Source organism: Trichoderma aggressivum, assembly GCF_033847375.1.
Source record: "Trichoderma aggressivum f. europaeum strain CBS 100526 chromosome Unknown scaffold_011, whole genome shotgun sequence".
Classification (NCBI taxonomy): domain Eukaryota; kingdom Fungi; phylum Ascomycota; class Sordariomycetes; order Hypocreales; family Hypocreaceae; genus Trichoderma; species Trichoderma aggressivum.
The window spans coordinates 133,650-159,716 of NW_026946377.1; the positions used below are offsets into that span (position 1 = coordinate 133,650).

Genomic DNA, 26,067 nt, shown 5'->3' on the forward strand with positions numbered 1-26,067 from the left:
TACAAACACCGACAGTCCCCTTGCTCACTTCAAACCCGCCAAATCACACCCCGAGGCCATTGTCCAGGCAATCAGCGCCCGCGATCGCCCAAAGGCCGAGGAATATGCAAAGACCCATGGAGTCCTCCAAGTCAATGATACCTATCAAGGTAGATGTACGTCATCTCATGCTCTCGGAAACACCCTCATCTGTTTGTCAGAAATCCTTCATGGTCCCAACGTTGATGCCGTCTTTATCCCCCCCAACGGTCCTCACTTTGAGTGGGCTGTCCGTGCTATTCACGCCCCTTCTTGAAAACATTGAAGCCTTGCACGCCCAACTCCATTTTAGGCTCGTATTTTAAATTCCAGCACTGTTGAGCGATATCCTGCTTCAGCATTGCCCAACACGAAAGCGAGAAGATAAATATAGTAGAAATAGTACATGTAGAAGTTGGATCCCCCCTCACTGTCAGTTTCAAATGTGACGCGACCATCAATAAAGTTTACCTCATCAACAAGACTAAGTTCGGGGTGCTACAGCAACAGAAGTACAATATATGACTGCTCTTGGTGAGATAAGTTCGGGGTGCCGCAGCAACAGAAGTACAATATATGACTGCTCTTGGTGAGATAAGTCCTTGTATCTACATAGTCTTGATGGCATAGTCTCGGAAATTCCCTGCAGTACCAATCTAAGTTCTCCCCAAACTCTGTCGGATTAAGCCACAGTTCACTGCGTGCGTGTGTAGAAACAACAGTCTTCCCCAGCACTGGTGTGTTTCCCTTACCCTCATACACACCTCCTTACTCCTTCGAATAATTCTCACTTCACAACACTGCGAATATCCAAATCATATTTGCCAGATTCTGACACATATTGCCTATTATCTACATCCAGAGACTGCCGATCAATTGAATTTCGTCTCATTAGTAAAGATGGATCCGGAAGCAGGAACCCCCCGAACAGTATTAAGCCATCTAATTTTCCACTGTTATTTGGCTGGATTATGGAGTCTTGCGATGACATACCCAGACATTGCTGCCGGCATGCTCATTTCCTTGGAATTTCGAATGTTTAAACTCTCATGACGAGTTATGGTTGTGGATCTTTTATCATTGGCTATCGTTGTGGGTTTCTATATTTCGACTCTACCTCTATTCTGAGATGATAGAATATCTACTCTGGCTTTACGTCAAATTCTTCTTGGGTCAAAGCACCGAATTGACTAGGGATGTCTATAAACCCATGTGTCTTAAAGTTGAGCTCATAATGATGAGTGGACTCTACTGCTATAGAGAGCCGCTTTGATCCCAGTGAGAAGGTTGGGGACAAGGGAGGGTATATCAAGTTTTTTTTTTATATGGATTGGGCATCTGAGAAGACCTTGTGTACTACCTAGGTAGTCATACAACTGCTGAGTATATCCAAATAACAAAAAAGGCCACGCTGGGTACACGAAGATGATCAATTTGTCCAGTGAAGATTTTGACCCAACTTCGGCTTTTGCACCTTCTTTTCAACAGTTAACCAGCTTGGAAATTGTTCATCATCCCCCAACTCAGTGCTGGGTATTTTGTCAATACAAGTATCCGCAGGAAGGAACATCATTGCTCTTGGTGTAGTAGGATTGAACTTTGGCTTCGTAGATCTTGGCTCAGATTTAGGAGATGTGTTTTTGACCGCTGTTTTGACAAACAGGGCATCAGTTCTACCCATCTGCCCATTAGCGGCAGGACGTGAGTTATGATCCTTGGCCCCGATCAATACATCCGTGGTAGCGGCTCGTTGAGCCAAAACGTGGTTCGCCCCCGGTTTCTTCATTACTCTTTGCTCTCCAGTGATATCGTAGGTCCGATCAGTTTGGAATTCCGATGTCGCATCTCGGATAGAATGTCTCCTTTGGCCGGAAGGATCAGACAGCCGTTTGGAGGAGCCGTTGACAGAAGCAGATTGGCGGCCATGGACCGGACAACTAGGACAGCTGACAACCTCGACTCTCTCGAATTCTGACTCATTAGGGGTGTTCTGGGGATGTTGATGTTGGCAATCAGTGTGAGAAATCCCATCATCATGCGGGCGTTGCGAGTCCTTGTCCGAGTGTCGCTTTCCAACCCTGCTGTGCAGTATAGTATTTATCACGGAGTCCGCAGAGGTGGCCCTTTCAGACTGCGGGTCAAATTTGGCTGCGCCGGTAGATGCAGCTCTCCTTTTAGGCTGACGACCTCTGCTCACAGAGCGTGATGACTTCGTTTCGCCGCGATTGATCAGAGAAGCCATCGACCTTTGTTTTGCATCGTTGGTGAATGCTTGGTGACTACCGACACTGTTGTTGCCATGGGCTCCAGGCTTGGAGCCATCATCAGGCACCTGTGAGTATGTATTGGGAGAAGATGCCCCAATTGTAGAACTTCGGTAGTAGTCTACCGCCACGGGCGTAGGTATGTATGCTCGAGTCCCAGGCCCCAAGAGACTAGGGCTCGCAACAATAGGTATCATATGATGCATTGCAGAATCCGCTCTAGTACTATGCTGGCCATCGCTTGCCAGGTTTAGTAAAGACGTAGGACGGTCAATGGCTAGCCCGCTTTGATGATAATCTGTGCTGTGTCTATTTCTCGACTCGGCTCGCTGAGAAATTTGCTCGATATGCTGCGATACTGCGCTCGGGATGTTTTGCGGGCTTAGTGATGAATCAGATCTGCCTCTTATCCCAGAGCGGCTCGCATTCCGTGACTTTGGCGACGAGGGTCTTGAGGGATTCTTCTCATTAGGGGACTTTATGCGCTGCGTCTGCGCCTCCGTGGACGATTTTGACTTTCCAGTTCTATTTGACGACGTGTTCGACCTCGGAGACTGTGAATATTTGGATCTTGTTTGCTGAAGCGCTGGAACACCGTTTATGCTCTCGCTCTCGCTCGTTGTATTCGGTAAGGGAGTGGTATCCTTGAGTGCTTCCCATGGAAAAGGTTCTGCTTTCCGTCCGACCGGCGTGCTGGGAGTCCATTCTCCACCAACGACTGGTGTCCGAATTATGCTGTCATGTGGTCGCCAAAACCAACGTGGTGATGCCGTAGATGCAGCAAACGGAGTTGTCGGAGAGTTGAAGGAATCTGCACCGTGGTTAATGGTCACATTGCCGCCATAGATACGCCGCTCGAACTCATTGTGGAAGGAGTTTGAAGGATATCCGCTCAGGGGAAGGCCACTATGAGGATATGGCGTGCTGTCTTCTGGTGGTCTCGGGTTGGAACGAATTGTTTGAGCCGAGACCTCTGATTCATTGGATTTGACTGATTGCATTGACTGTGCAGATCTTATAGACGTTGCGCTTAGGAGATTATCCTCTGGATTTTGCGGATTGGAAGTCGAGATCGGTGACTGCGGAATAACGAGTCTTGGACGAACAGCCATGGGCGTCGGACTAGGGGCAGAAGGAGTTGGAATATTGCCATCTGCTGCATCGGCCGCCTGATTACGATTGGCTGATTCGAATGGGGGCGGGATCGAGATAGAAGGCGCTCGTCGCTTCGCTATTTGCTTGGCGGGAGATATTTGCTGGGGTTTTCCAATCAGCTGAAGGGGAGATGCCTGTTTGCCTTTCGTAGGATCCAACACTTGAGGAGGAATCGAGGTTTCGGTAGGCGGTGACTGCTGGGCCATGGACAGATCCAGGGCTCCAATAACATGGTGTGTCTTGGTGTATGCTGGGGTCTGGCCATTGACATGAGAAGGCAGTTCGAGCGCGCCAACAGGCTTGTTCAAAGCACTGGCGTCTGGTCGATAAACCATCTTGGCATAAGGCGGGTTGGTCGTGTCCACAACCAGCAAGTCCTTTTCCCCTCTCCCCAGCAGACCATATACCTTCACTTCTCCCTCCTGTATGCCTATAACAGCGCTTGTACCAGTGTAGGTCACTTCATCTTCGACGCCGGTACGGTTGCAAAAGACGACGATGATTTCGTCCTCGTTATTAGAGCGGATCAGGGGTTCTAGCCGCGTGACCCAATATGTCAATGTATCCATGTCTGGCTCATTGGGCATTCGACTGTAGTGGCGGCGATCCTCTCTGGTCATCCATGCCATGGAAACGATGACGAGATTGGATTCGACTTCGAGAACGTGAAAGGCAAACTCGAATGCGTGCCACGGTGCTTCAAATTTATAGGGACTAAGAAATGCAAATCAGCACACGACACATGACACACGACGTTGGAAGAGTACAGGTATGTCGAAGCTCAACGCCTGTTGACTTACTTGATATCCATGCCTAGTAGCACACTGTTAGCGAAACTTTGCCCAAAACACAATCGACCTCTTCTTCTGCAGACTCACAAATGCCGATGGAAGTATTCCCAAGTCCTGGGATATATCCATCGTAAAATCCACGATTACCTTCCAGCGCCCATGACTCATCTGTGTAGTAAAGGAAAGACTTTCGATAGTTGGCGATTGTTTCGCCATCACCATTCACCACGATGGCCGAGTTGTAGTACTCGGGGCCAGTGGGCCACTTGGGAGACACGTCGACTTTCTCTGGGTATCCAACAAGAACAGTGCAGTTGTACTTCAAGGCCATTGTCCGAGCCCATAGTGCAGTAATGCCTGAGCCCGAGGGCTCAAGGAATGGTGAGATGTCTTGCAGCGACTTAAAATTGTAGCCTGGGTAGTGATAGTCAGTTCACCCATGCATCTACCAAACTCGTTTGGTGTTTTGCTATCGCAATACGAGGTGAGAGCTCAGCGAGCAGACATGGGGCGAATCATACCAGAAAAGGCCAGCTCGGGCAAGACCAAAAGGTCCAAATCCTCGGGATTTGCTTTGGAAAGCACTGCATCGGCACGGTTCAGATTGTTGTCAACATCGCCCACCTGGGGTGCAAACTGCAAGCACCCGATTCTCATCTTAGTTGGAACGTCTCAGACCGCAAACCCAAGATAACCAAGCCAACCTCTTCCCTTTCCCCTAGCCTCATAATATCCGCGAGGGGAAAAAAAAAAAAAAAAGGAACCGTAACTGCTTGTCAGGGTCTGTATTGTCAAATTTCAGCGGATATTGAAGAATAGGAAGAGGCGAGCTAGAAGCGCATCGAGATGGATGTGAGGGGTGGACGTCTCCTAGTGTGAATGGGAGCCTCCAGATTATTTATCTCCCCTATTACGGCTGGGGAAACTTGAAGGAAGGGCTGTTAGAGAGAACATACTACAAGTACTGCTCATTGCGCCTTTTATGCCAAGTAAGGAGGTGGGAAGGTCAGGAAGCAGCGGAAATGTCGTAAACCATCTGTCCTTGACAAGTCGCTATCTTTATGTATGTTGGTTGAACATCTGTAGCAGTGTGCATGTGGGTACCCGTAATGGCCAACGGTAGGCCAATATTAACCGCTCAGTGACACCCCGCTAGATCCTTGATCATCTGTTTTTGGGCGCGGATTGGTTGCAGACTGGAAACGGTGGGAGTCTTAGCCTATTAGAGTAAACGAGGGACAACACTAACAGGGGGAAATGGGCCCATTCGCATGTAATTTGAACCAACACTCGGATTGAAGAGAAGTTCTTGTGACAACTTACCACCCCGAAGCATACTTCTTGTACTCCGTAAATTATGTCTAAATCTTCACTTTGACTGCGGACTCAGTATAGAGTATACTCGTTAGGATAATATTATATACGGAAGCAAAGATACTAGGTAGGTGGGAGGTAGGTTCAATAACACCAAGCATGTACGGAGTGCTGCGTACCTACATGTAAAGTAACAGGTCGTTCCTCAATTAGTCAACGCGGCAAGTACTCCATAGGTAGCTCTTTTGTTTGATCGTTTATTATTTCGCATGCATATGAAAGATTTCGAATCCATACCTGTCATTTCTAGCATAGGTACGTTCATTCCTGTAATCCACCCCAGTCATGAGTCCAATATTTTGCCATAATTGATATAGGGACGTAAAGCTGCTTCTTTTGACTTATTGCGGCTACTTTGCTCATTCTGAACACCACGCTGCCTTTTGAGAAAGAAAACTACAGTATTTTTTCACCAATTGTCAATACCTAATAGACAGCACGTAAGTATGGAGTTGCCCAAAGCGAGAACTGCAAAAGGAGTCGGGTCAAGTCTTGATATTTCTGTTTCTAAGAGAGATGTGAATATTTAAATAAACATGCTGAGCGATGACGAAATGCAATGCCTATTCGGTGGTTTGCACGAATGATGTATGGTTAGGATTAGCCGCCAAGCCGTCGGCGGCAACGAAGCGGCAAATCGCTAGCCAAAATGGAGGTATACATCTAGATAGGAGGTAGGTACGGGTATATATAAGGTAGGTCACGTTAACGCCATCTACTAGTACCTCCTATTTCTCTCTTGCACAAATGAAGTGGTGAAATAGAACGGCGGCATGGACTGTATATCATAAGCCCTCATCCGTCTCAAATATCCGAGAGTGAGGTAGCTACTGCTGTTATTGTGGAGAATTAAATGGACGTTCATTGCAAGAGAACGGCAATAAGGGCTAGAGAATAATGAATCCATGCAAATAATAGACTGTACATTTAGCAGTTGTCCTTAGCAACATTTTGCTACCTATGTAACGAAGATACAACTGAGGGTGATAGAAAACCACGTTGAGCATTCGACTCTTATTGAGAAAAAGGTAAAAGAAAATGCACAAATATCTCAAATACAACACAAAACTAGAAGACAAATGTCAAAGGAAAAGGGGAGCTGATAAGACAGTTAAATGAGAAAGAAACGAAAAAAATGCTGATGAGCATGAAGACCATGGCTCTGTTAATGCGCACCATTTCAGTTAGCTTTTCCCTTGTCTTCTCCACTGGTATTTTGACCGCACTTTGGAGACATTCCATATGCTTCATTCAGGCACTCTTCCTGTAAATTTCCGACGCCGTGAGATGAAGTGGAAGCGCAAGTAGGAGTTTCCACCGCAGCAGTTGGATATCGTTGCATCAATGGATACATAGTGAACATATCGGAATATGGTGCGGGGCTGTAGTACGACTGTCCGAACGAGTTGTACATAAGAGGACCACCCTGAGGCGTCATGGGATGAGCCATCAATGATTGGAGTGGGTGAAATCCATAAGGCGAATAGGTATAAGGCTGAATGATTGGGTAGAAGCAAGATGCCGCTGACTCAACACTATACGCCGGAGAAGGCTCTGCAGTAGTCTTTATCGGAGACTTTGTTGGAGTTTCCAGAGTTTTATGGCCGTCATTTGTCGCACTATTCACAGATTCGACGCCCTTAGAATCGCAGAGATGCTCATCTGACTTGCTTCGGTAACTGTCATGTGGACAAAATTCTGGCTCATGAGTGGTTTGGATAGCCTTTGGTCCTGTTTCTTCCTCTCTGGCTTCGACGTTGTCACTCGAATTCTCCTGTCGCATTTCATCTTTGCCCTTGATGGTGATGCGTCCTTCTACTTCTTCAGGCTCAGTCTCCTTGACATAGCCAATCGCCGGTAGCTGGCCAGTGGAGCTATTCTTCGAGTTGATTGGGAAGCTAACAAAGGTAGCAGAACTTTCACCGCTGACTGTTGGTCTGGCAACGGTAGAGTGGGTATACCGTCCGGCATTTGTTCGAAGAAGAGGGTAAGATCCATCTAGCCTTGTAGGAGAGACGTTGTTATCCTCCTCATTGTCAGCCACGGCTGGACGATATGTTGCCGATAGCCCTGTAATTGGAGGAATGAAAGTGTTAGCAGTCATGATACGGTTGCCACGTCCATGTTGATTGCCCCCTTTGCTCCCATGCCAAGTGGACGGAATGCCAACGAGTATTCCTCTTTGAGAGCCATTGGTACCGTAAGTTGGCCCATTGAACATTCTCGTACGCTTCCTCTCAACTTTGATGATATTTCCATCAATAGGCTTGCGGTGCTATTAGGAGCGTTAGTGATGACCACATCAATGTCTAGAACCTGTCTCAAAAGACAGAGTCAACTCACATAATTCATGATAGCGTTGTCAATAGAATCGGGCCGGACAAATTCTACAAATCCAAAACATGTTGTAGTAGCTAAGTTCAATCGTTAGTTATTACTCATGAACGAGCGTATAAATGGACACTTACTCCTATCACCAGCTTGGGGAATTTCTTTTGTCGCAACTTCAGCACAGAGCACTTTGCCACACTGGCTTGCTAGAGACTTCAAAACATCCGCCGTCATATTCAAGGGCAAGTTGCCAAAATATGCCGATCGACGGTCTTTCTCGTATTGGGCATAGCTCTGCTGATCGCTTTTCTTGTGCTGCTGCCGAATCTCAGCCTTGGGGTCGTATGCGTCAACACGAAAGACGGGGTGGCCTTCAAAAGTCTACAATCGTGAAAGCAGACGTTAGCTAGACTCAAACTGAAATATAGGGCGGTAACCATCCAGCAGACATTACATTGCATACCTTTGTTACAGATCGCGAAGAGTCATAGCGTTTGTAGTGAACGACAATCGCAGGCGGGAAATTCTCTGTCTTGTGGCTGTTGAGATCCAGAGGGTATGCCTTAGCTATTGGTCCTAGGACACCAAGAAGGTCTATAGCTTCTTGTTTGGTCGTTCCAGCTCCAGAGAGCTTATACACGATAAAGCATGCTATGGAGGATAGTGGTTAGTTCGCCATCTTGATACGACCGAAGAGGGGCGATGTAGCTACAATTAGCGGTGGCCTTTTCGACGCGACAAGGGCGACCGAGTATGACAGCACCGTTTCCGTGTTTTCCAGCATTCTCCGCGTCAGTATCGCACTGTAATTGAGTTAGCAAATAACATGCACTTGTTGAGTCAGGCATGCTATCTCTGCTTACCGTGAATTGACAAAAAGCAAACGGCATCTGACGACTATCTCGACGGATCTTGACAAAGACTGTTCCAAACTGCGAGAAGTACTTAGTGACTTCGATTTCCAGCTTTCGGTCGTCAAAGGCTTGAGTTAGACTTGAAAGTACTAGTTAGCAAAAGCTCGAGGATGGTGCTTTAGTGTTGTAATAGCAACTTACTTGGCGACAAATACGCAGGCTGATGATGGATAAATATTCTGGGCATCAATTTGAAGAGGCTCGCGAGGAACCAAAGACCAGCTACCATCCGTTTGCGACACCTGTTCTTCGCTCCCGTTTGAGGCCTCTTCAACACTATCTTTCGCTTCCATTGAGGATGAAGCCTTGCACTCCGTTCCTGGGTTTGGTATATCAGTAAACACGTCATCATTGTTGGCATTTCCAACTTGAAAGGCAAGTGAGCTAGACAAACGAGTTTAGTAAATGGCCTGAGAAATCAAGAACACAAGGCTGAGGGCGGGGCATGAATACCTTTCACGTTCAGCACACTTGGCACTCTGGGCAATCAAGTTGCCAGACGAGGCAGGTCGCTTAGGACTTTGAAATTGTTAGATCCGAGGAGTTCTTCTCTCTGAAGACAATATAGGCTTGGGAATGACTGACGTGTTATCTTGTCTCGGCAAGCTACTTGGGCCTTTGCAATTTTAGTGACTAAGAAGGAGAAAAAAAGAAGATATAGCATGCTACCTACCAGAATTGAAGACATTCTCTTGATCAAACGAGAGCTGGCGGAGGATGTCAAAGGACGATGCCTTCATGAGTGTCTTCTTTGGATGGCGAAGAGAAGAATGTGCTGGCATTTTTTATGTTCTGCAGGCAAGTGTCAACGTTTGTGGGCAAGTGAAGGAGGTAGAGGTTGAGAATGAAGGAAGAAGAAATATTAGAACATCAACAGGAGAGGGAACAGCAGGGGAGAAGTGGACGAGAGGTGGAAGAAAAGTGAACGGTAAAGAAAGCAGATGAAAGCAAAGCGAGAGCGCAAAGAAGAAAGAGAAGAAGAAGGTAGAAGAGGAGGAGAGAAATAGAGGCCGCGCGAACCTATGCACGCGGGGTTGAACATACTTACTTTCTCAGAGAGGGCCAAGTGGAAAAAAAAAAATTGACTGCCTAATGCAATGAAAAGTGTCCGAAAATCGGCCCTGATAAAGTTCAACGAACAAAATGCGACTAGGTCTCTCCAAGGAAGAGAGAAGAATGAATGGGTAGGAACGACTAAGTAACAGATAATTCAGAGAGCAGCTTGGAACTGCTTTGGGGGGAAACTGGTGATGGAAGACTCGCAAATCCGGGTGAGGCGTGGCCTTTGGGAATGGCGATTGAAGGTGGGCGATTTGAAAGTTGAGAATTGGAAGTGAAGTGGAGAGGGGGGGAAACATGAAATAGATTGGAGATGGACTGATTGGTTGCCCGGAAACCCAATCACAGCAGTGCCAGCAGATGGCAAGAAATTGACAGCCAAATGCTACAGTTGTCACCTTCTGTGATAGCAGCCCACTCCCTGAGATTAGGGGACGGCCAAGTAAAGCTGCCAATGGCATTAGTGATAAATTCCCAAAGCAACATGCGTCAAGATTGAAATGAAAAGCCTAGAATTATTGTCGTACATTTCAAAATCCATCTAGTGATTGCCGAACATATAATTGTGAAAGAACCGCAGGTATATTACTTGGGGATCAAAGAATCTTAGAAAACATTCTTAGACTCCTCGGTAATATCAACGTACAGGAAAGTTCCTCCTGTCAAGTAGATAACCCATGAAACGATCCCATAGAGGCACGTGTCAAAGGAGTTTATACAGGAGTCTCCAAAGTAAAGTGAGTTGTAAACACTCATAATGTCATATGGTGTGGAACTTGCCGTCGTCGTTGTTCCATGATGACCTGCTTCGGCTACCATTTAAGACACTTTACCAGAAATCCGATCACAGGTACCTAGTAAATGCAATCAAGGTTCCTATTATCCCGTAAGCCGCGATCAAACTGATGGATTTGTACCTATGCTACCTTGTCAAGATACTCTAATATAACGGTAATTCTTTAATAATACTAATACATTAACCTGCCCAGTTCCCTTTCTACTTTACAATTTTCAGCCCTTTCTAAGTCAGCATCGTTACAGGCGACGCCCCCGTTGATAGCATGAATTTCCCTCGCTCATTCAACCATCGAGAAACCTAAGCAGCTACTTGGACGCTGGCTTCCATCCGGCTCGTCTTGCCTGCTCCTTGTCGATAGCTTCCTTCTCTTCCAGATACGCCTCCAAGGTTGTAGGAGATGTTGTGCCCCAAACCCTCCATGGGTCTGATTCAAATGTGACTGCATTGACCTGTCTGGAAAGCACCACATATTCCACCTTGTCTTGAATCTTAACGCTGCCAGTGATCGTCTCCCCTGTAGACGCATCATATCGAGACACCTGCTGGGTGGATGAAATGGCAACAACGGCCTGCTCAGTCATGAGGTTTTTGTCGTACATGTTGATCTGGTGGATCTGATGTGCTGTTCGCTTGGGATAGAAGAGCGGGCTGTTGTATTTGGTAACCTCGAAGTGAACTCGCTCTCGGGGATTTCGGCGGTCTATCGCCGCAATGAGCTTCTTGGCAAAGTCATTGACGCAGATTCTTTCGAGTGTCGCTTTGTCCCCAGCGGCAAAAGCCTCCAACACTTCCTGGTATAAAGCCTTGGCCGTAGGCGCAATCTTGCCGCGGCGGGCTTTCCACTGAGGTCGAGTCGTCCAGTTTGGCATGGATTTCAGCTTAAAATTGAGCAAGGAAACAGTTTCAATCACCCAATGCCTGAGCCTGCTCCATTGATATTGCGCAAAATCCGCAGGGTTTAGCGGCAGACGAGATAATGGTAGGGTTACAAATGTGCCTAACGAGAGAGAGCTTTGTGTTAGCCAGAGCGCATTCAACTGGATCGCCCATCAAGGTAGAAATCTGAACTGGTACTGTTCAATTCCATCACGAGACAACTTGATGGAAAGGGAGCGGACGTCCAGGGAATTAGGGACATGTGCGAACCTGGAAACAGCGGCCCCCCTCCATCCTTGAAGTACTCTGCGTTTGCCATTTTCTGCAGCTGCGAGATGCTCTGCTCTTTTGTCATCTTGCTTGAGCCGGCACGAGCTGCACGATCCATCTCTCTCATTGTCCTGCTCCTTGACGGCTGTGTCGCATATTGTCGAAACATGTGCGCGGCCAATGGCCTTGCGGCGCATCTCGGAAGATTATTCGCAGTGCCATAGCGAAGGACCGGTGCCGCGATTGAGCGCATTGCGGGGGCGGGCGACATGATCATGGTTCGGATCGTACAGATGATACAGTGGAAGAAACTTCTTCTGCCTTTCCTCAAAGGAATTGTACCCGATTATCAGCATCCAAGCATCGTCATCATCCCACCAAAGACAATCTTCAAAAAGCCGGCCGGTCCAGGTGGTGTTGAACTTCTGCGGTTGGATGAAAATTGATGGACTAATGATAATCCGGATGCCGGAATACCCTGTGCGGGGTGTTAGAAAGGCCAGGCATCTCCCCAAAGGACTGGAATCTACACCCGTCTGCTATGTGCGAATCTCTAGCCTCTTCATGTTTAGTCTTTCTCTCAACGCCGAAAGGCTGTGCATCATCTCCCACGATCAGATACAAGGCTGAGAGATTTGTCTGATGTGTAATTCACGGCGGGAAATCTCTCATGTTACTCAGCTTTAGGTGAGCCGATTGGCTCGTCCGCTGCTATTGTCGCCAACACGCTTGTATGCCCATCATGAAAGTCGCACAGCCTCTTCTCGCAAAGAGCTTCCTCGCGCGGAGCTTTGACGAGCTCAAGAGGCGCTCCAGCATAGGTAATTAGCTTCACACCCCCTCTGATGGCATCTTCATGTCCTCGGATTCGCCAAACACCCTCGAAGTCGCTAACATTCGCATTCGTCAGCCTGGAACCTCGACGCCGTCAAGGGTCCCTCGGGCCCCCGCGAGCTCTACGACTTCCATAGCGCCGATTCCGTGGGCAACTGTATTGTCATGTCTGATAAATTGATCGGTGGCTCCTCCACTAGCAGTCTTGACTTTATCCGTTCCTCGAATTCCTCCCCCCCGCCGTCCTACGCACGCTTCTCCGGCCACATCTCAACCTCACTGCCACCAGATCGCCTGGCAATTCAGCGGACAGGCTATGCCGCGTTTCGGACGCCAGATCAGCCTCCCACAGTCTTTGGTCGCTCTGTTTGGGATATAGACCCTTACGCATATCTTGCATTGCGGATCAAGTCCGATGGCAGGGCATATTACGTCAATGTACAGACAGAGAGCGTTGAGCCGACAGACCTACATCAGCATCGACTATTCGCAAAGCGCCCTGGGCAATGGGAAACGATTCTAATTCGGTGGAATGACTTTGTACGCACAAACCATGGCTTCGTTGTCGAGCCACAAACGGAGCTTCTGAGACAAAGAGTCCATAGTGTAGGCATTGGGCTGACGGATCGCGTGGAAGGGCCCTTTGAGCTCTGCATCGAGAGAGTATGGGCAACAAATGGAGCTGAAGACACACGCACAACGAAAGAAGCACAGGAAGGAGAGCTGAAGAACAGGAAGGGTGAGAAGATTCAGTGGTGAAACAGCAGCAGCATCGTGTTGGACTAATTCCAGAGAAACGATTTCTGCTTCATTGCCATGCGAAGCTGCGAGGCTGAATGATATGGTTGAACAAGGCGACACCATTCAACGTCGTCCACACTATTCTAGTTAATCGCGATCAATCTGAAAAGCCTCAATCAAACAAGGTGGTCCAAGTCAAACAAGGTGGTCCAAGTCAAACAAGCTATTATAGACCAGAACCTATTCACTTTTGGCAGGTTTCTTGTTCATGTTTCGACAAAATGTTCTCGATCAAGCAAGCTGTTATATTCGTCATCTTGGTCAAGCAAGGTGATCTCATCCAAATGACATCGATGTCCAAAAGTCGCGATCCAACTTCACTAAAGTACTCACAGCCACCGTCTATGGGCTCCCGCTATAGCTGACCGCAATCAAAGGATGTAGTTATATTTACGATGTAAAACACTTTCGTAAAAACCAGACTCGTATGCATTCGGTTATATGACGCATCTATCAAGAATGTTTGAATTGCGTCGGGTATCATTACATGCAAGATCATATCGAAACCAGCCCCAGGGCTTGCTGCCTTTACCAAGTGGCGCGCACGCTCGCCACTCCCGGACTCAGCTTCCCGTTTTCCCCAAACTATAGTACAAGCCTATGGCTGTGATGTCAAATAAACATGGCTAATGCTCCCCCTTCCCTGAATACCTAACGTAATAGAATGCGAGCGCCGTGCAAAATTGGGGCACCTAGTTCAAAAGGCGTAGTAGAACTCATTGTGTGGGTTGTATTGGTTGTTGGGGGGTAAACCTGCATCTTCTAGATGTTAGTAAGATGTCGGGCCATTAATTGTACAAGACAACATACCTCTCTCGCCTTGGTTCTCCTGGTAGCCCAGCATCTTATCGATGTCCCAAGGATTGTCGACATCGATCGTGTCACTCTCAGCCATCCCAAAATAACCCATTTGTGGTATCTCAGGCTGATACTGTTGTGTGGCGGTAGAGGATGTGTAAGCGTAATTGTAAAGCTGTCGTGGGTCTGGATATGCGAATTGCAGCGAGAGGTAATTCACTGCATTAAGATCATCGACTAAATGAGACTTGACTCCTAGAACTGGCACTCGTTTTTCTTCGTAATGTGTGCCTAGATGCTCCTTGGCTGCTTGGAAAGGGTCTGCTTCGATAACTTTCATAATGTCTGTCTTTTCTGTCATTAAAAAGATGGAAAGAGAGCCAGGCGAGTTCTGATGCCACCGCTATCAGCTTCATTTATTGTTCATGATATTCTACTAGACTAGTAGTGGCGAGGCTATTTGCCTGGGAAATTAGTTCAGCAAAGATATGAAGTTGCAGTTCATAAAGTTATGAATGCTGCGAGAAGAAAGTATCCCAGTCTCCATCAGAGCCTTGAGTAGTGTTTGGAGTTACATGAGCCCAGTTCTGCTGCCAAGCACCCAGAAACATTGTAGTATCTTGGGGTAATCCAAATTCAGTATTTGGTATGGAAATCGAGGCATTGCCTACAGCCGTGGGGAATAATTCATTGCTCAATGGCCACTCAGTAGTTCCAGGAGCGAAACTATGGTGTGAAAATTGTTCGTGATTAGACATATGCAATCTTTGGCCCTGTTGGTAAAAATGAGATTGTGGAGCAAGTGTCGTTTCTTCGAATTGAATACTGGCTTGAGCTTGCGATTCAGATGGTGAAACAATGGTTGCTTCAGTGTTAAAGAGAAGATGCTCTTGGAGTGGTTGCTGGATTTGACCCGTCGAGTATTGTCGTAATGCGCCTTCCTCTTGTGATTGATAGAGTGTGGGTGCTACTCCTTGTGCATCTCTAAACTCTGTGGGAGCTTCGTGAGCGTTTTGATGGTAATATTCGGTCTCAGAAACTAAAAATTGTCAGATGTAGTACCAAACTTGGTAGAGGAGCCATACCGTTATCAGTATACTCGTAGAAAAATGGGGCACAATGTTTTCGAACATCATCTTCTGTTCGACACTGGCGCATATTATAAGTAATCGCCTCGGTGCCGTTGCCCATTATGTAGGTCAGAGAGGTGGTATCGCCCTCTTGCTCGTTCACGGTCCATTGGCCACCGGGTCGTGGCTCCAGAGCTGTCAACGCGGAAATTGGTGGAATTTTTGGAGACTCCATGATGGTATCGGTCGACTTGGTATGGTACTTGGCAATGCTAATTGTGATAAAGACGGTTTCAAGTAATGAGATCGCAAATTCTCCAAAGTTTATTTAAGGATTTGGCAGAATGTAAGAAGCGGGAGTATAGAGTGAACAGCTGAAGTATGTTCCCTCAAGAGTGTGTGCCTTGCCTAAAATATGTTTGTCTAACAGTGAAAGTGAAAAGAAAGATTGAGGGTAGAAACTGAGGTCCATGGTTTCGCCTCACTTTTCACTCACTTGCATCTCAAGTACTGTGCAAGTACTGTGAAGCTTTTACTCGGGGGAGAGGCCCACGCCACCATTTATATACGTATTGCGGATATCCGCTAAGCACGCCCGTTGTTTGTGTTGGTTGTTTACCAGATTCGCCATTAAAATCTCCCAATATGTAAATTCATTTGCGTATATTATAAAAAGTAGCGTAAAGAAACGCTTTCTTTCCATTTGAGGTCACCCACATATGCATCAGATTGCAGCCTCAGTAAAATTTTAAAAATAAGCTCTGAAGTCCATACAAGCAGGAATATCATTGTCGCCTTTTGGCAATTTTATTCTGAGCTACTATTTCTTGCCCGAGAAATGTTCGCAACCGCCTGCCATTTTGTATGAGTATTATGGTTATTCCATATACCCAGTGTAGTAGAAAAGGCCAGCTCAGGTTTTCTTCATTTTGCCATAGGTAGAATTAGATCGTTCTCCTCTTGCTGCGCATAGGTAATTCACTTTGTTTTCACAACTTCTATAGCTGGGGGCACGCCTATACAGGGAGGGGAGGGTGCCAGTATAAATATACGGCTGGGGTATTGGTAAAATTTTGGAGAAACCTGGAAGTGGGGCGGCTGAATTTAGCTCCAACGCCTTTGTTTGTTAGCATATTGTTGGTAGAGAAAAAGCCAATTCCTTCCGCCACAGAAGTTGGAGAATGGGTCCAGAGGGAGTGAAAACTGAAGTGGAGGGCGCACTGACCTAGCACTAAATAAGGGGGGGCTGGTGGGTGATCAGATTAACTCACTGGCAGCTCTCAATAGAGACTAATAAGTGAACTACCATGCAGATTCCAAGTTCACTTGCAGCTCACCATCGCCCATAGCTTTTCAATTCCTCGTAGTACTGAACTTTGGAAATGTTTTATTTCTTCAATATTTCCCAATTCTCACATCAAATCTATCAACTCTCAAACTACGACCGCTTTTTTTTTCACGATACTTCTTCAAACACCTTTCGGATTTAGAGATTGGCACACCATCATCACCCGCGAATATTCATTTTGAGCCAGCCATCTCTACGTCATCATGGATATCCCACAGCAAATATCCTCTCCGAATCATGAAATCGCAGTCTATCTAGCCGCCATCTGGGATGGACTGAAAGTCCAGATAAATCCATTCCTCACTGTCCTTTGCATCGATGATAACATCTACCGAATGCTGGATAGCCATGGGAGGCGCTACATTGCTAGGAAATTCATGTGAGTCCAATAACAACAGCGAATATTCTCGCAAGTATTAACCTTGCTGCAGGGAGCATACGAGAGAAGCTGTAATGTATTGTCGTGATGGTAGTGGAGGAGACCGCCATTATCTTGGCTCACCTCGTTACTTCATTGCTAATGGCGGCGTGGTACATTCTCCTGATGGTCTTGAGCCAATCTGGGTGATGAATGATGGTTCCAATACTCGCCTTGAAAGCGTCGCAGCTTGCCAACCTACAGTGCCACTTAAACCAACCAAGATTCCACGCCCTCCCAATGCATACATTTTGTACCGCAAGGATCGCCACAATTTGGTTAAAGCTGCCAATCCAGGTATTACCAATAACGAAATCTGTAAGCTTTCCTCTTTCTTTGGTGAGATTCTTCAGCTAATTACTTGTTCATACAGCTCAAATCCTAGGCCGAGCTTGGAATCAAGAGTCGAGAGACGTACGACAAAAATATAAGCAAATGTCAGAAGAAATCAAAATCGCGCTACTGGAAAAGCATCCAGATTATCAGTACAAGCCTCGGAAATCGTCAGAGAAACGCCGTCGCACTCGTCGCAGCCAACAAGCTCATGCTATGTTGGTCGATGCTAATCTTGCTGCTCCTGACGATCACGCAGTTGAAGACCATTCCGTGAACTTGGTTTAGTTTCACACAATTAGATGCGGAGAAGATTCTACGCGAACGCCTTCAGCTGTGGGCTATCATTTGCACCCTATGGTACGCATGCAAAAACTACATTCGACAAAGCAAGTTATCTGACAAATTGCAGGATAAATCCGAAGCCGGGCCAGATATCCTGGGCAATGATCAGCGCGAAGCAAGTCGCTTCCCACATTCTCATAACATCTGGACCTTGAACTGCCAGTTTTGGTGAAGAGAATTTGCCAAATATTAGCCAGCAATAGTTGCATCAAAGCTGCGTAAGTGTGCATTTATGTCAAATTACGTTAGTATTTACATGTACTAATGCATCGTTACACACAGCAACTATCATTGTAGGGAAGTGGAAGAGCGAGATACCCATGAGAAGAAATTTTGGAACGATTTGGCGGAACAAGAGAAGCGCAATCACAAACAAAAATACCCCGACTACAAGTACAGAGTGAGGAAGCCTCAAGCGAAGAAGAGGCAGGGGAGGCAGGCTGGGGGCATCGCTGCAGTCGAGACAGATTGGTCACCACAAGATCACGCGTCCGCCTGAGGTACTTGGCAATCTTAGCTCTACTTGAGTTTCATTTCATTCCTATTCATTAGCCATATAGGGCTGTGAGGTAGCAGGACAGCAGATAGTCAGATTTCACAATTCCTTCATCTCAATTGTACATGATCACATACGGTAGCCTCCCAGAATATCGTGTTTCAGGCATGCTTCTTCAGACATCGTCACTGGATCTTCCAGGTCTACTCTTTCAGTATATGCCGATACCAGGTTTATTACTCGTCATCTTCAAACATAGACATTAGATCTATAGACCTCTACTCTCTTCGCAAGAACGCCGCCGAGCATCCCGTAGATTTTCGTAAAGGAATATTACGGATGCCACTCAGCACTTCGGGACACCATGGATGAATACAAGTCCAATACCGCCAAAACAGTTGAAGTGACAAGCAAAATGCTGTGCTCTAATTGGAAAGAAAAATGCCGCGGACCCTGTAGCCCAGTACGCAGATGCATCCAAGCTCAAATGCAGCCGACGCTCTGCTACGATGGTGATCCGTTCCAGTCGCTACTCCAAATGAAAGTACCGCAACGCCACTCAGAGCCTCGTTCCTTTTCGCCAGAGGGGCCTAGTGGCCGGGCGCAGATATAGAATGACCGTCCTAGAGCAAGCGTCAGCCACAAGCCCTGTCTACACACGTGGTGATTATGATGGCGTCCAGGCAAACAAGAGGGCGGAGGGCGTGTCTCCATCATTGGATCTAGCAACCAACAGCATCCGCTAAGAGGAGAGGTGTAGTGGGAGCAAACGAGCCAACAACTGAAGGTCACGAAAGCAAAAAAGCAAAAAGCATAAAAATAACTCGCCAAATGCTAGAGCCATGTTCGGAATAGTCATTGGACTCGGCTGAACAGATGGAGGCGGAGGAGGGGGGGGAAGAGGAGAGGAAAAAGAAAAGGAACCAGACGTACCACAATTCGCACCTGGCTTTTTCGTGGTGAGGCTGATACAGGGCTCATTATGCTCGCATCGGGGAAGCGTCCGTCTTCCCAGAAGTTTCGACCAGGATTCCTTTGCTTGAATTGGATCAAACACCCTGGCAGCAGCATCCGTCGGTTGAGAGGAGGCTTCAGGAGCTGACTTGGCTGGAGACGCTGGAAACGCTGGATCCGGCAACCCTTCCGACCAATTACCGCCGCTTGTCTCTAGTGGCAGATTTGCAACCGGGGAAGCTAGCTGGGCTTGGTGTGACGACAGGGGCTCGGAGGGCTGCGTTGTTGTTTGCTCGCAAGAAAATGGGGCGTTGGCATTGGCGCTGGTACTTGTGGTGGTGTCGCTGTCTTTTCTCCCTGGCATCCGGTTAGTGGTTGAGGGCTGAAAAAAGCCCTGTAGAGTTTTTTGCCCTTTGATGCCAGCGCGAGAGCTTCTGGCATTCTTCCTTTCCGTGGCGCCCAGATTAGCGTGGGCACCAGTGTCAACCACTTTGTTGCGCTTTGGAGAGGGTGGTTGAGCACGATCGACGGACCCCGCAGCACGTTTTGTGGATGGCGCCTCTGACCCCGACCCAGTTGGCGATTTTGAATCTGCGGAGTGGCTAGCGCCGCTCAGTCCGAGCCTGTGATGAGCGTGGTTCGTCTTTGGCTTCGTCTCCAAGCGTGCCAAGTCGACCACTGCCTCTCCTTCTGGGGTAGACTCTGTGGCGCTGGAAGGCGCCAGTGACGAAGAGTAGCTCGACAGCTTAGCGCCAGCTTTCCTCGTAAACATGTCCCGGATGCTCTGTCGCCGGTCGAACTCAGGAATCAGCTTGGCTGATAAGGGCAAGACGTCCTTCAGATGCCATTCACGGAGGCGTCGACCGTCCCTGCCAACCATGCCAGCTGGATTGACAAGGTTCAACAACGGCACCTTTTCGGTGCCAGTCGCAACGACGTCAGCTAGCGTGGCAAAAACCGGGCAGTGATCAGATCCCATCAGGCCCTCCTGGATGTTGGCCTCTGTGAACCAGTCTCTCAGCCCATTGCTGCAGAGCACGTAGTCGATCCGGCTGCCGTTGTTGGCTGGTCGTGTGTTTCGTTTCGTATCCCAGCATGTGTTCATGCCCTCTCGTGCGGGGTGGAATTCTCTGCATAGATCCCACAGCACAGGCTGCTCCCGCCCTTCGTCCCGATCTCCTTGCACCGTGCCTCCGTAGACCAGATGATTGAAGAGGCGGCGTGAGGGTAGGTTCATCCACTCCTCGATGCTCAGACCTTCTTTTCGAAGGTTCTCGACAACGTTGGTGGAGTCGGGCACGGAGCGACTCACGTTCAAGTCCCCCACCAAAACCACCTGCTTGCCCTCTGCGACCAAGTTTCGCACCCTAGCATCAAGGGCCTGCAGAAACTCCATGCGAAATTCCACCCTTGACTCATCGCGGTTAGCTGGGCTGTAGACACCCAAGAGCACAAAGGCAGGAAATTCGAGAACGACGCATCTCCCTTCGGAGTCCAATAGCAATTCGTCAATGTTTCCCGGGAGCTGCTCTGGCCTTGGGTAGCCTCCAATCTGTTGGTCTTTGGGTAGGTTCCGGAACTGCGTCGATGATTTGGGAGGGCAGAGCACACCCAATATGCCTTCTTCAGCCCTAATAGGTGCACAGGTGGCATTTCGCGTGTATATGGCAACGCCAGAGTACCCTTTGAAGTATCATGTTAATTGCTGCTGCTCTTGTGAACACCACGACGGTGTTGAGCTAAAGGCACCCACCTTTCTTGTGCCTCGGTAGACTGAAGTATGCATCCCATCCAGGAACTAGAACCATATCATCCGTCAAGTCTTTTCGCTGAATCTTAGTCTCTTGCATCACAACAATGTCGGCTTCGAGAATATCGAACATCGCCTAGGTGGGAGATGAAGTATTAGTAGCGGATCAACTTTGTTCAGAATGCCTTACGGACCTGGAAAGTACGCTTTTCTCTCCATGGCTGATACCCAAAAGGATTTCTGCAAATGCATAAGTTTACAGATTCGCTGCAGGCGTGCGAGGATTGGCGAGACAGACCTAATGCCGTTGACTTGAAATCTGTCAGCGTCGAGGTTGTTGTCAATGGGTAACGAGAAGTCCTTACCGTTCCACGTCGTAATACGAAAGCCCATCTTACCTGGAACTATAACTTCACTCTTGAACACTATCGCAATCTAGCCACTCTTCCACCGCGTGTCGCAACGAGAACATCCCGCTTCACTCGGCCGAATCGGGGGAGGTGAATCGATGACGGGACAAGGCGGTTGGGCGGGAGGAAATCCGTGCGCATTGAACAACTGATGGCGCTCATAAACAATCGCATTGAGAGGAATGGCAGCTGTGATACAATCGCATAGGCCCAAATGCGCCGCCAAGGCACCGCATAGCAATTTATAGAGACGACGGAGGATGAAGCTGCCCCACGCATCGCGAGAGCTTACAACTCTCCTGCGCGAATACGTCACGAGATCACGTGATGGTATTAGATTGACTGCGGCCTGGAGATTGAGGCATCCATGGCCTGGTCTAGCCGAGCTCCATCGAATATGACCTGATCTCACAATCTGCACTTTATAGACTCAAACATCGACGAATTCGAACCGCCCACGATGTTTGCCGCCCGACAGGTTACCCGCACCGCCCCGCGCTTCGCTGCGCAGCTGCGCACTCCCATGCAGCGCCGCTTTGCCAGCACCGCCGAGAACGAGTTCATCGCTGAGCGCCAGCACATCAAGGAACACGCCAAGGGCACCACTGGTGAGTGTTCAAGGTCCCGGTCGCACCAATTGGGTCTGAGGGAAGCTTCTAACTGTGTGTCTAGACCTCTGGAAGAAGATTTCTCTCTAGTACGTTCACCGCCGGCTCTCGATTGAGCGAATTTCTACGCCGCCCAGCGATGGATGAGGGGAAAAGCTCTCGAATGCGCCGGATACGTTTGGATCAAGACAAAGAAGGCTGACTAGGTCAAAGCGCCGTCGTTCCTGCGCTGGCTGTCGCCGGTGCCAATGCCTACTGGCTGTGGACTGAGCACTGGGAGCACTGGAGCCATCTCCCTCCTCTGCCAGAGCGCACCGAGTACCCTTACCAGAACATCCGCACCAAGAACTACCAGTGGGGTGATGGTGACAAGGTGAGTCGTCGGCCTGCCGCGTATTTCATGAGCTGCATGCTAACTAGTTTCGCAGACTATCTTGTAAGTTCTTTTGCTGCTCGCCCTAGAGGGCAAGGTTTTGCTGCGATTGCCATCCCACCTCTGGTAAAATTCCATGACGACGAAATGCGTATGCTAACCATGTTGGGAAACAGCTGGAACGAGAACGTCAACTACCACAACAAGGACAAGACCAAATAAGCTCGAATTATGGCTCCCGGAGGAAAACTGCTGGTGTTTGTAGATTACCCTTTTTGGGACCGCTCTGTATAGTATTTCCCTTGGAGCTTCAATCGATTATACTGTGGCTGAGGAGAGAGACCTATGCTTGTACCATGGCGACTGAGCTTGAGCTGTTTCGTTTGCAATGTATATTATCCCCCTGTGTCCCTACCTGCTGCATACGTCCAACGCTTCTGAATGGCTTCCATTTATACCCCAGCCCCGTAGCAGAATGCCAGCTCCTACGTGCTAGTACTACATTGTTCTACCGATCATATGCCATTATCATCACCTACTACTTACTTGTAACTGAGACTTCGATAACAACGAGGGAGTAGGAGAACAGTTGGCCATGATTCTCCGAGGAAATCCCGTCATCATGCATGATGAAATACCTCTTCCTCCCGATCTAGTACCTTAGTCGTACTGCCACCCAAGATCTGAAAAAGGTCATAACTGTATTAGGTAAGCCGTTTGGACAACCTCCAAGATACCTCAGTAGCGCTTTCCTCCCTCCAACGCGTGAAGCTACCTTACCTGGGGTACTACTAATACTTCACATCACGGCAAATATACTTGGCTTCCCCAACATGAAAGCGTCAATAACAAACTGACCAGAGGCGCCGTCTGATCTATTCATCTCTGATTTGCTCCCTTGTTCATCGTTCACGCGAAATCTCACACGCTAAGCTGCCGGCTAGCAATAATATGGAGAGGCATTGAGCGAGCTTTCCAGGTTGGGCTTTGCAATCGCCCTTCTACCTGCTGGTTGTCGCAGGATTTCCAGGATCCGATTCTAAACCGGGAGTCTCAAGATTCAAGATCCGCCATGTCACGATATCTCACGCCGGCCAAGATCGGCCTTCTTGTCCTCATTCAGCTTTACGTTAAGGAACAGATACCCAGCGATGCTGTCGTGCCTATCCTGTCGTTCATTGCGTCTCATATGATAGGCTACGATCCCAACGGTCCTTCTACAAGCCAAGCGACGAGATGGACAAAAGCTGAACGCGCCGTCAGTCTGGTCGTCTCGGTTAAAGACTTTGAAAAGCTTCTCAGCAGTTATCCATTTTTGACGGGCTTGCCCGGGAAGAAACTATGGGACCATTTCCTCAATAATCTGTGGGGGATTGATTCGCTTCATGCACTTGAACATTTCTTCGAAAATCTAGCGTCCATGTTTCCCAAGTCAAAAGAGGAGCTTCGAAAAGAAGGCCTAGATCCTGACGAACCCGAGGCAGACGTCAAGCTCTCTCACAACTCTCCTCTCGGTGCTTTAGTCCGCAGAGCCCGCCTCGAATACCAACGCCTTCCGTTCCATGAATGTACCGAGCTATGGAAGGACTTTGTCCGCTATCGACAGCCAACATCTCACTACCAGAAGCGGAAGAATCCGGAATTTGGCAGATACAGCTTCGACAATGTGCTGCTGCGTGGCGAGCTGGAGGATTGGGATGTCGACAAGGTTGCGAGGTTGGCATCAGTAGTGTACGGGGACATGTTGGCGGGTGATCGCACCGGAACACTCCCCGTCAGCTTAGAAGACGTTGAAAATCTACTAGACTTTCAAATTGAGCAGATGCAGAGTAAGCCTGCCAACAACACGGAGACCAGTGCTTCTGATTGATTGCCATGGGCTTTTGCTGACTGACGGTTTAATACGCAGAGTACGGCAACAGAATACCTCTGGAGATTCGACACCAATTTCACGACCTCCTCAACGATATCTTCCTAATCCCAAGTGTTACACACTACATCACGTAAGTCCGCGCTCTCTCTCCTGGTTTCCCATCCGCTGATGGCGTGCTAAATATTGTGTTCAGCTTCCTCGATGCTTGGAGAGCTGGAGACTATCCAACTGCATTCGAATTTCTACACCGTTATTTCGACTACACAATGCAGCATCGCGACCGTCTCTTTTACCAGTACGCTCTGATGAATTTGGCTGTTTTGCAAGCCGACTTTGGCTGTTATAAGGAAGCCATGACGGCGATGCTTGAGACAGTAACCACGGCGAGAGAAAACCGAGATATGACTTGCCTCAACTTCTCCCTGAATTGGTTATTCCATTTTGGACAGGCACATCCAGATCTCATCCGTGGTCTACAGTCAGACAACCTGCTCGGCACGGGAAAAGAAACACTCACCTTCCTCCGGGTCAAGGCCAGGGAAGCTGGGATGTGGACCCTCTGGAGTTCTGTGCTGTTGAGCGAGGCAAAACTCTGCCTCATCAATGGCGACAGCATCGCAACCTCTCTTGAACACATGGTAAGAAGCTCCCAAATTATCGTGGAAAAGAATATGAAGGGCATGTTTGGGGCGCACCTTGGCTTGTACTCGTCTCTCTGGAGCAGGCTTGGCTTGGGTCATCTGGCCGCTGTCTCGTGTGAGACCTTTTTACGTTGTCACACCTACCATTCCATGTTCGATGACGAACTCAAGATACTTAGCCGGTTTTCGCTCGCACTTATGGACCAGGGGAAATATCGCGAGGCCATGGAAGTTCTCGACAACGTCGACGAAAACTCGTTGCGCTCATGGAAGCCTAACCAGTACTGGTATAAATACAGGGGGATTATACGACTCAAAAGGGACTTGCATCACGAAAACTTGGATGGAGCGGAGCAGCTCTTGGACCAGTTTCTCCAATCCAAGGGCGATGACTTCGAACCTGACTTGGCCTTCGTGATTGACACTGCACATATAGACTACTTGATACGCCGTGGAGACCTGTCATCAGCCTCTGAAAAAGTAGGCAGGATGATATCGGAGCTTCAGGATGAGAATAGGGACATATGCCTGCGCGTCAAGGCGCTCCTTATCAAGGTTTCGCTTTTGGATCGATGTGGACGGCCTCAGCGTGCATTCTCAATTGCTCTCCGAGCGGCAAACTTGTGTTTGCGGGCGCGACTGATGTCTCTGCTCTGGGTGTCAATCGGCGCAATATCCAATATACTGGTATCCATGGGCGAGTTCGAAGCCGCCGCACAGCTTCTCACCGCTGTGTTGCCGCGCAGTCTGGAATGCGAGTCTCCAGCCCTCACAGCCAAACTGTATGCATACCTCGCGGATGCCAATATGGGATTAGCAGGCCAGTCCGAAGGCGAAACCAGGGCTGGTGAAGATGGAGAGGTCCTAAAACGGGACCGGGAAAGAAGAGGAAGTGAGACAATGAAAGCAGCTATCCAACGACGCGATGAGTATCTGAATAGAGCGGCGATGGCGGTCCAAAAGGCATTTGACGAGTACTCCAGCATCGAAGACATCGCCAACCAATGCGAGATGATGGCGAAGAAGGCGGTAATCATGAAAGTATTAGGGGATATGGCCTTGGCTGCAGATTACGCCGCAGCATACGTTGGCCTCAAGAAGAAGGCCGAGTCACTGAGTTTACAGAGGGGGGAAACTGGATAACATCCTGAGGAGCGGGATGGA

The 26,067-nt window shown here is 48.3% G+C and overlaps 9 protein-coding genes across 9 annotated transcripts; 4 read left to right on the forward strand and 5 right to left on the reverse strand.

The window, feature by feature from the left end:
• Window positions 1-1,447: 1,447 nt before the first annotated feature.
• Triagg1_3690 (uncharacterized protein) lies at window positions 1,448-4,885 on the reverse strand (the record flags this gene model as incomplete). The annotated part of the gene is made up of 4 exons (XM_062898010.1): window positions 1,448-4,151; window positions 4,238-4,250; window positions 4,316-4,642; window positions 4,750-4,885. The coding sequence occupies 4 exons, from the start codon at window positions 4,883-4,885 to the stop codon at window positions 1,448-1,450; spliced, it is 3,180 nt and encodes a 1,059-aa protein (XP_062757193.1).
• A 1,897-nt stretch (window positions 4,886-6,782) lies between these two features.
• Window positions 6,783-9,629, reverse strand: Triagg1_3691 (uncharacterized protein; the record flags this gene model as incomplete). Its single annotated transcript, XM_062898011.1, has 9 exons — window positions 6,783-7,877; window positions 7,946-8,016; window positions 8,071-8,314; window positions 8,397-8,584; window positions 8,646-8,736; window positions 8,797-8,926; window positions 8,989-9,231; window positions 9,301-9,366; window positions 9,517-9,629. 9 exons carry the CDS (start codon window positions 9,627-9,629, stop codon window positions 6,783-6,785), a joined length of 2,241 nt encoding a protein of 746 aa, XP_062757194.1.
• Window positions 9,630-11,010: 1,381 nt separating this feature from the next.
• On the reverse strand, window positions 11,011-12,128 carry Triagg1_3692 (uncharacterized protein; the record flags this gene model as incomplete). The annotated part of the gene is made up of 2 exons (XM_062898012.1): window positions 11,011-11,702; window positions 11,852-12,128. 2 exons carry the CDS (start codon window positions 12,126-12,128, stop codon window positions 11,011-11,013), a joined length of 969 nt encoding a protein of 322 aa, XP_062757195.1.
• A 465-nt stretch (window positions 12,129-12,593) lies between these two features.
• On the forward strand, window positions 12,594-13,444 carry Triagg1_3693 (uncharacterized protein; the record flags this gene model as incomplete). The annotated part of the gene is made up of 2 exons (XM_062898013.1): window positions 12,594-12,672; window positions 12,762-13,444. 2 exons carry the CDS (start codon window positions 12,594-12,596, stop codon window positions 13,442-13,444), a joined length of 762 nt encoding a protein of 253 aa, XP_062757196.1.
• A 739-nt stretch (window positions 13,445-14,183) lies between these two features.
• Triagg1_3694 (uncharacterized protein) lies at window positions 14,184-15,589 on the reverse strand (the record flags this gene model as incomplete). Its single annotated transcript, XM_062898014.1, has 4 exons — window positions 14,184-14,245; window positions 14,297-14,629; window positions 15,111-15,323; window positions 15,370-15,589. 4 exons carry the CDS (start codon window positions 15,587-15,589, stop codon window positions 14,184-14,186), a joined length of 828 nt encoding a protein of 275 aa, XP_062757197.1.
• A 1,316-nt stretch (window positions 15,590-16,905) lies between these two features.
• Triagg1_3695 (transcriptional regulator family: HMG) lies at window positions 16,906-17,741 on the forward strand (the record flags this gene model as incomplete). Its single annotated transcript, XM_062898015.1, has 3 exons — window positions 16,906-17,081; window positions 17,134-17,438; window positions 17,494-17,741. The coding sequence occupies 3 exons, from the start codon at window positions 16,906-16,908 to the stop codon at window positions 17,739-17,741; spliced, it is 729 nt and encodes a 242-aa protein (XP_062757198.1).
• Window positions 17,742-19,016: 1,275 nt separating this feature from the next.
• Window positions 19,017-21,549, reverse strand: Triagg1_3696 (uncharacterized protein; the record flags this gene model as incomplete). The annotated part of the gene is made up of 6 exons (XM_062898016.1): window positions 19,017-19,075; window positions 19,228-20,931; window positions 21,002-21,134; window positions 21,193-21,238; window positions 21,297-21,396; window positions 21,450-21,549. The coding sequence occupies 6 exons, from the start codon at window positions 21,547-21,549 to the stop codon at window positions 19,017-19,019; spliced, it is 2,142 nt and encodes a 713-aa protein (XP_062757199.1).
• Window positions 21,550-21,868: 319 nt separating this feature from the next.
• On the forward strand, window positions 21,869-22,611 carry Triagg1_3697 (uncharacterized protein; the record flags this gene model as incomplete). Its single annotated transcript, XM_062898017.1, has 5 exons — window positions 21,869-22,016; window positions 22,081-22,105; window positions 22,230-22,389; window positions 22,445-22,452; window positions 22,566-22,611. The coding sequence occupies 5 exons, from the start codon at window positions 21,869-21,871 to the stop codon at window positions 22,609-22,611; spliced, it is 387 nt and encodes a 128-aa protein (XP_062757200.1).
• An 850-nt stretch (window positions 22,612-23,461) lies between these two features.
• Window positions 23,462-26,046, forward strand: Triagg1_3698 (uncharacterized protein; the record flags this gene model as incomplete). The annotated part of the gene is made up of 3 exons (XM_062898018.1): window positions 23,462-24,218; window positions 24,299-24,392; window positions 24,456-26,046. The coding sequence occupies 3 exons, from the start codon at window positions 23,462-23,464 to the stop codon at window positions 26,044-26,046; spliced, it is 2,442 nt and encodes an 813-aa protein (XP_062757201.1).
• Between the last annotated feature and the right edge of the window lie 21 nt (window positions 26,047-26,067).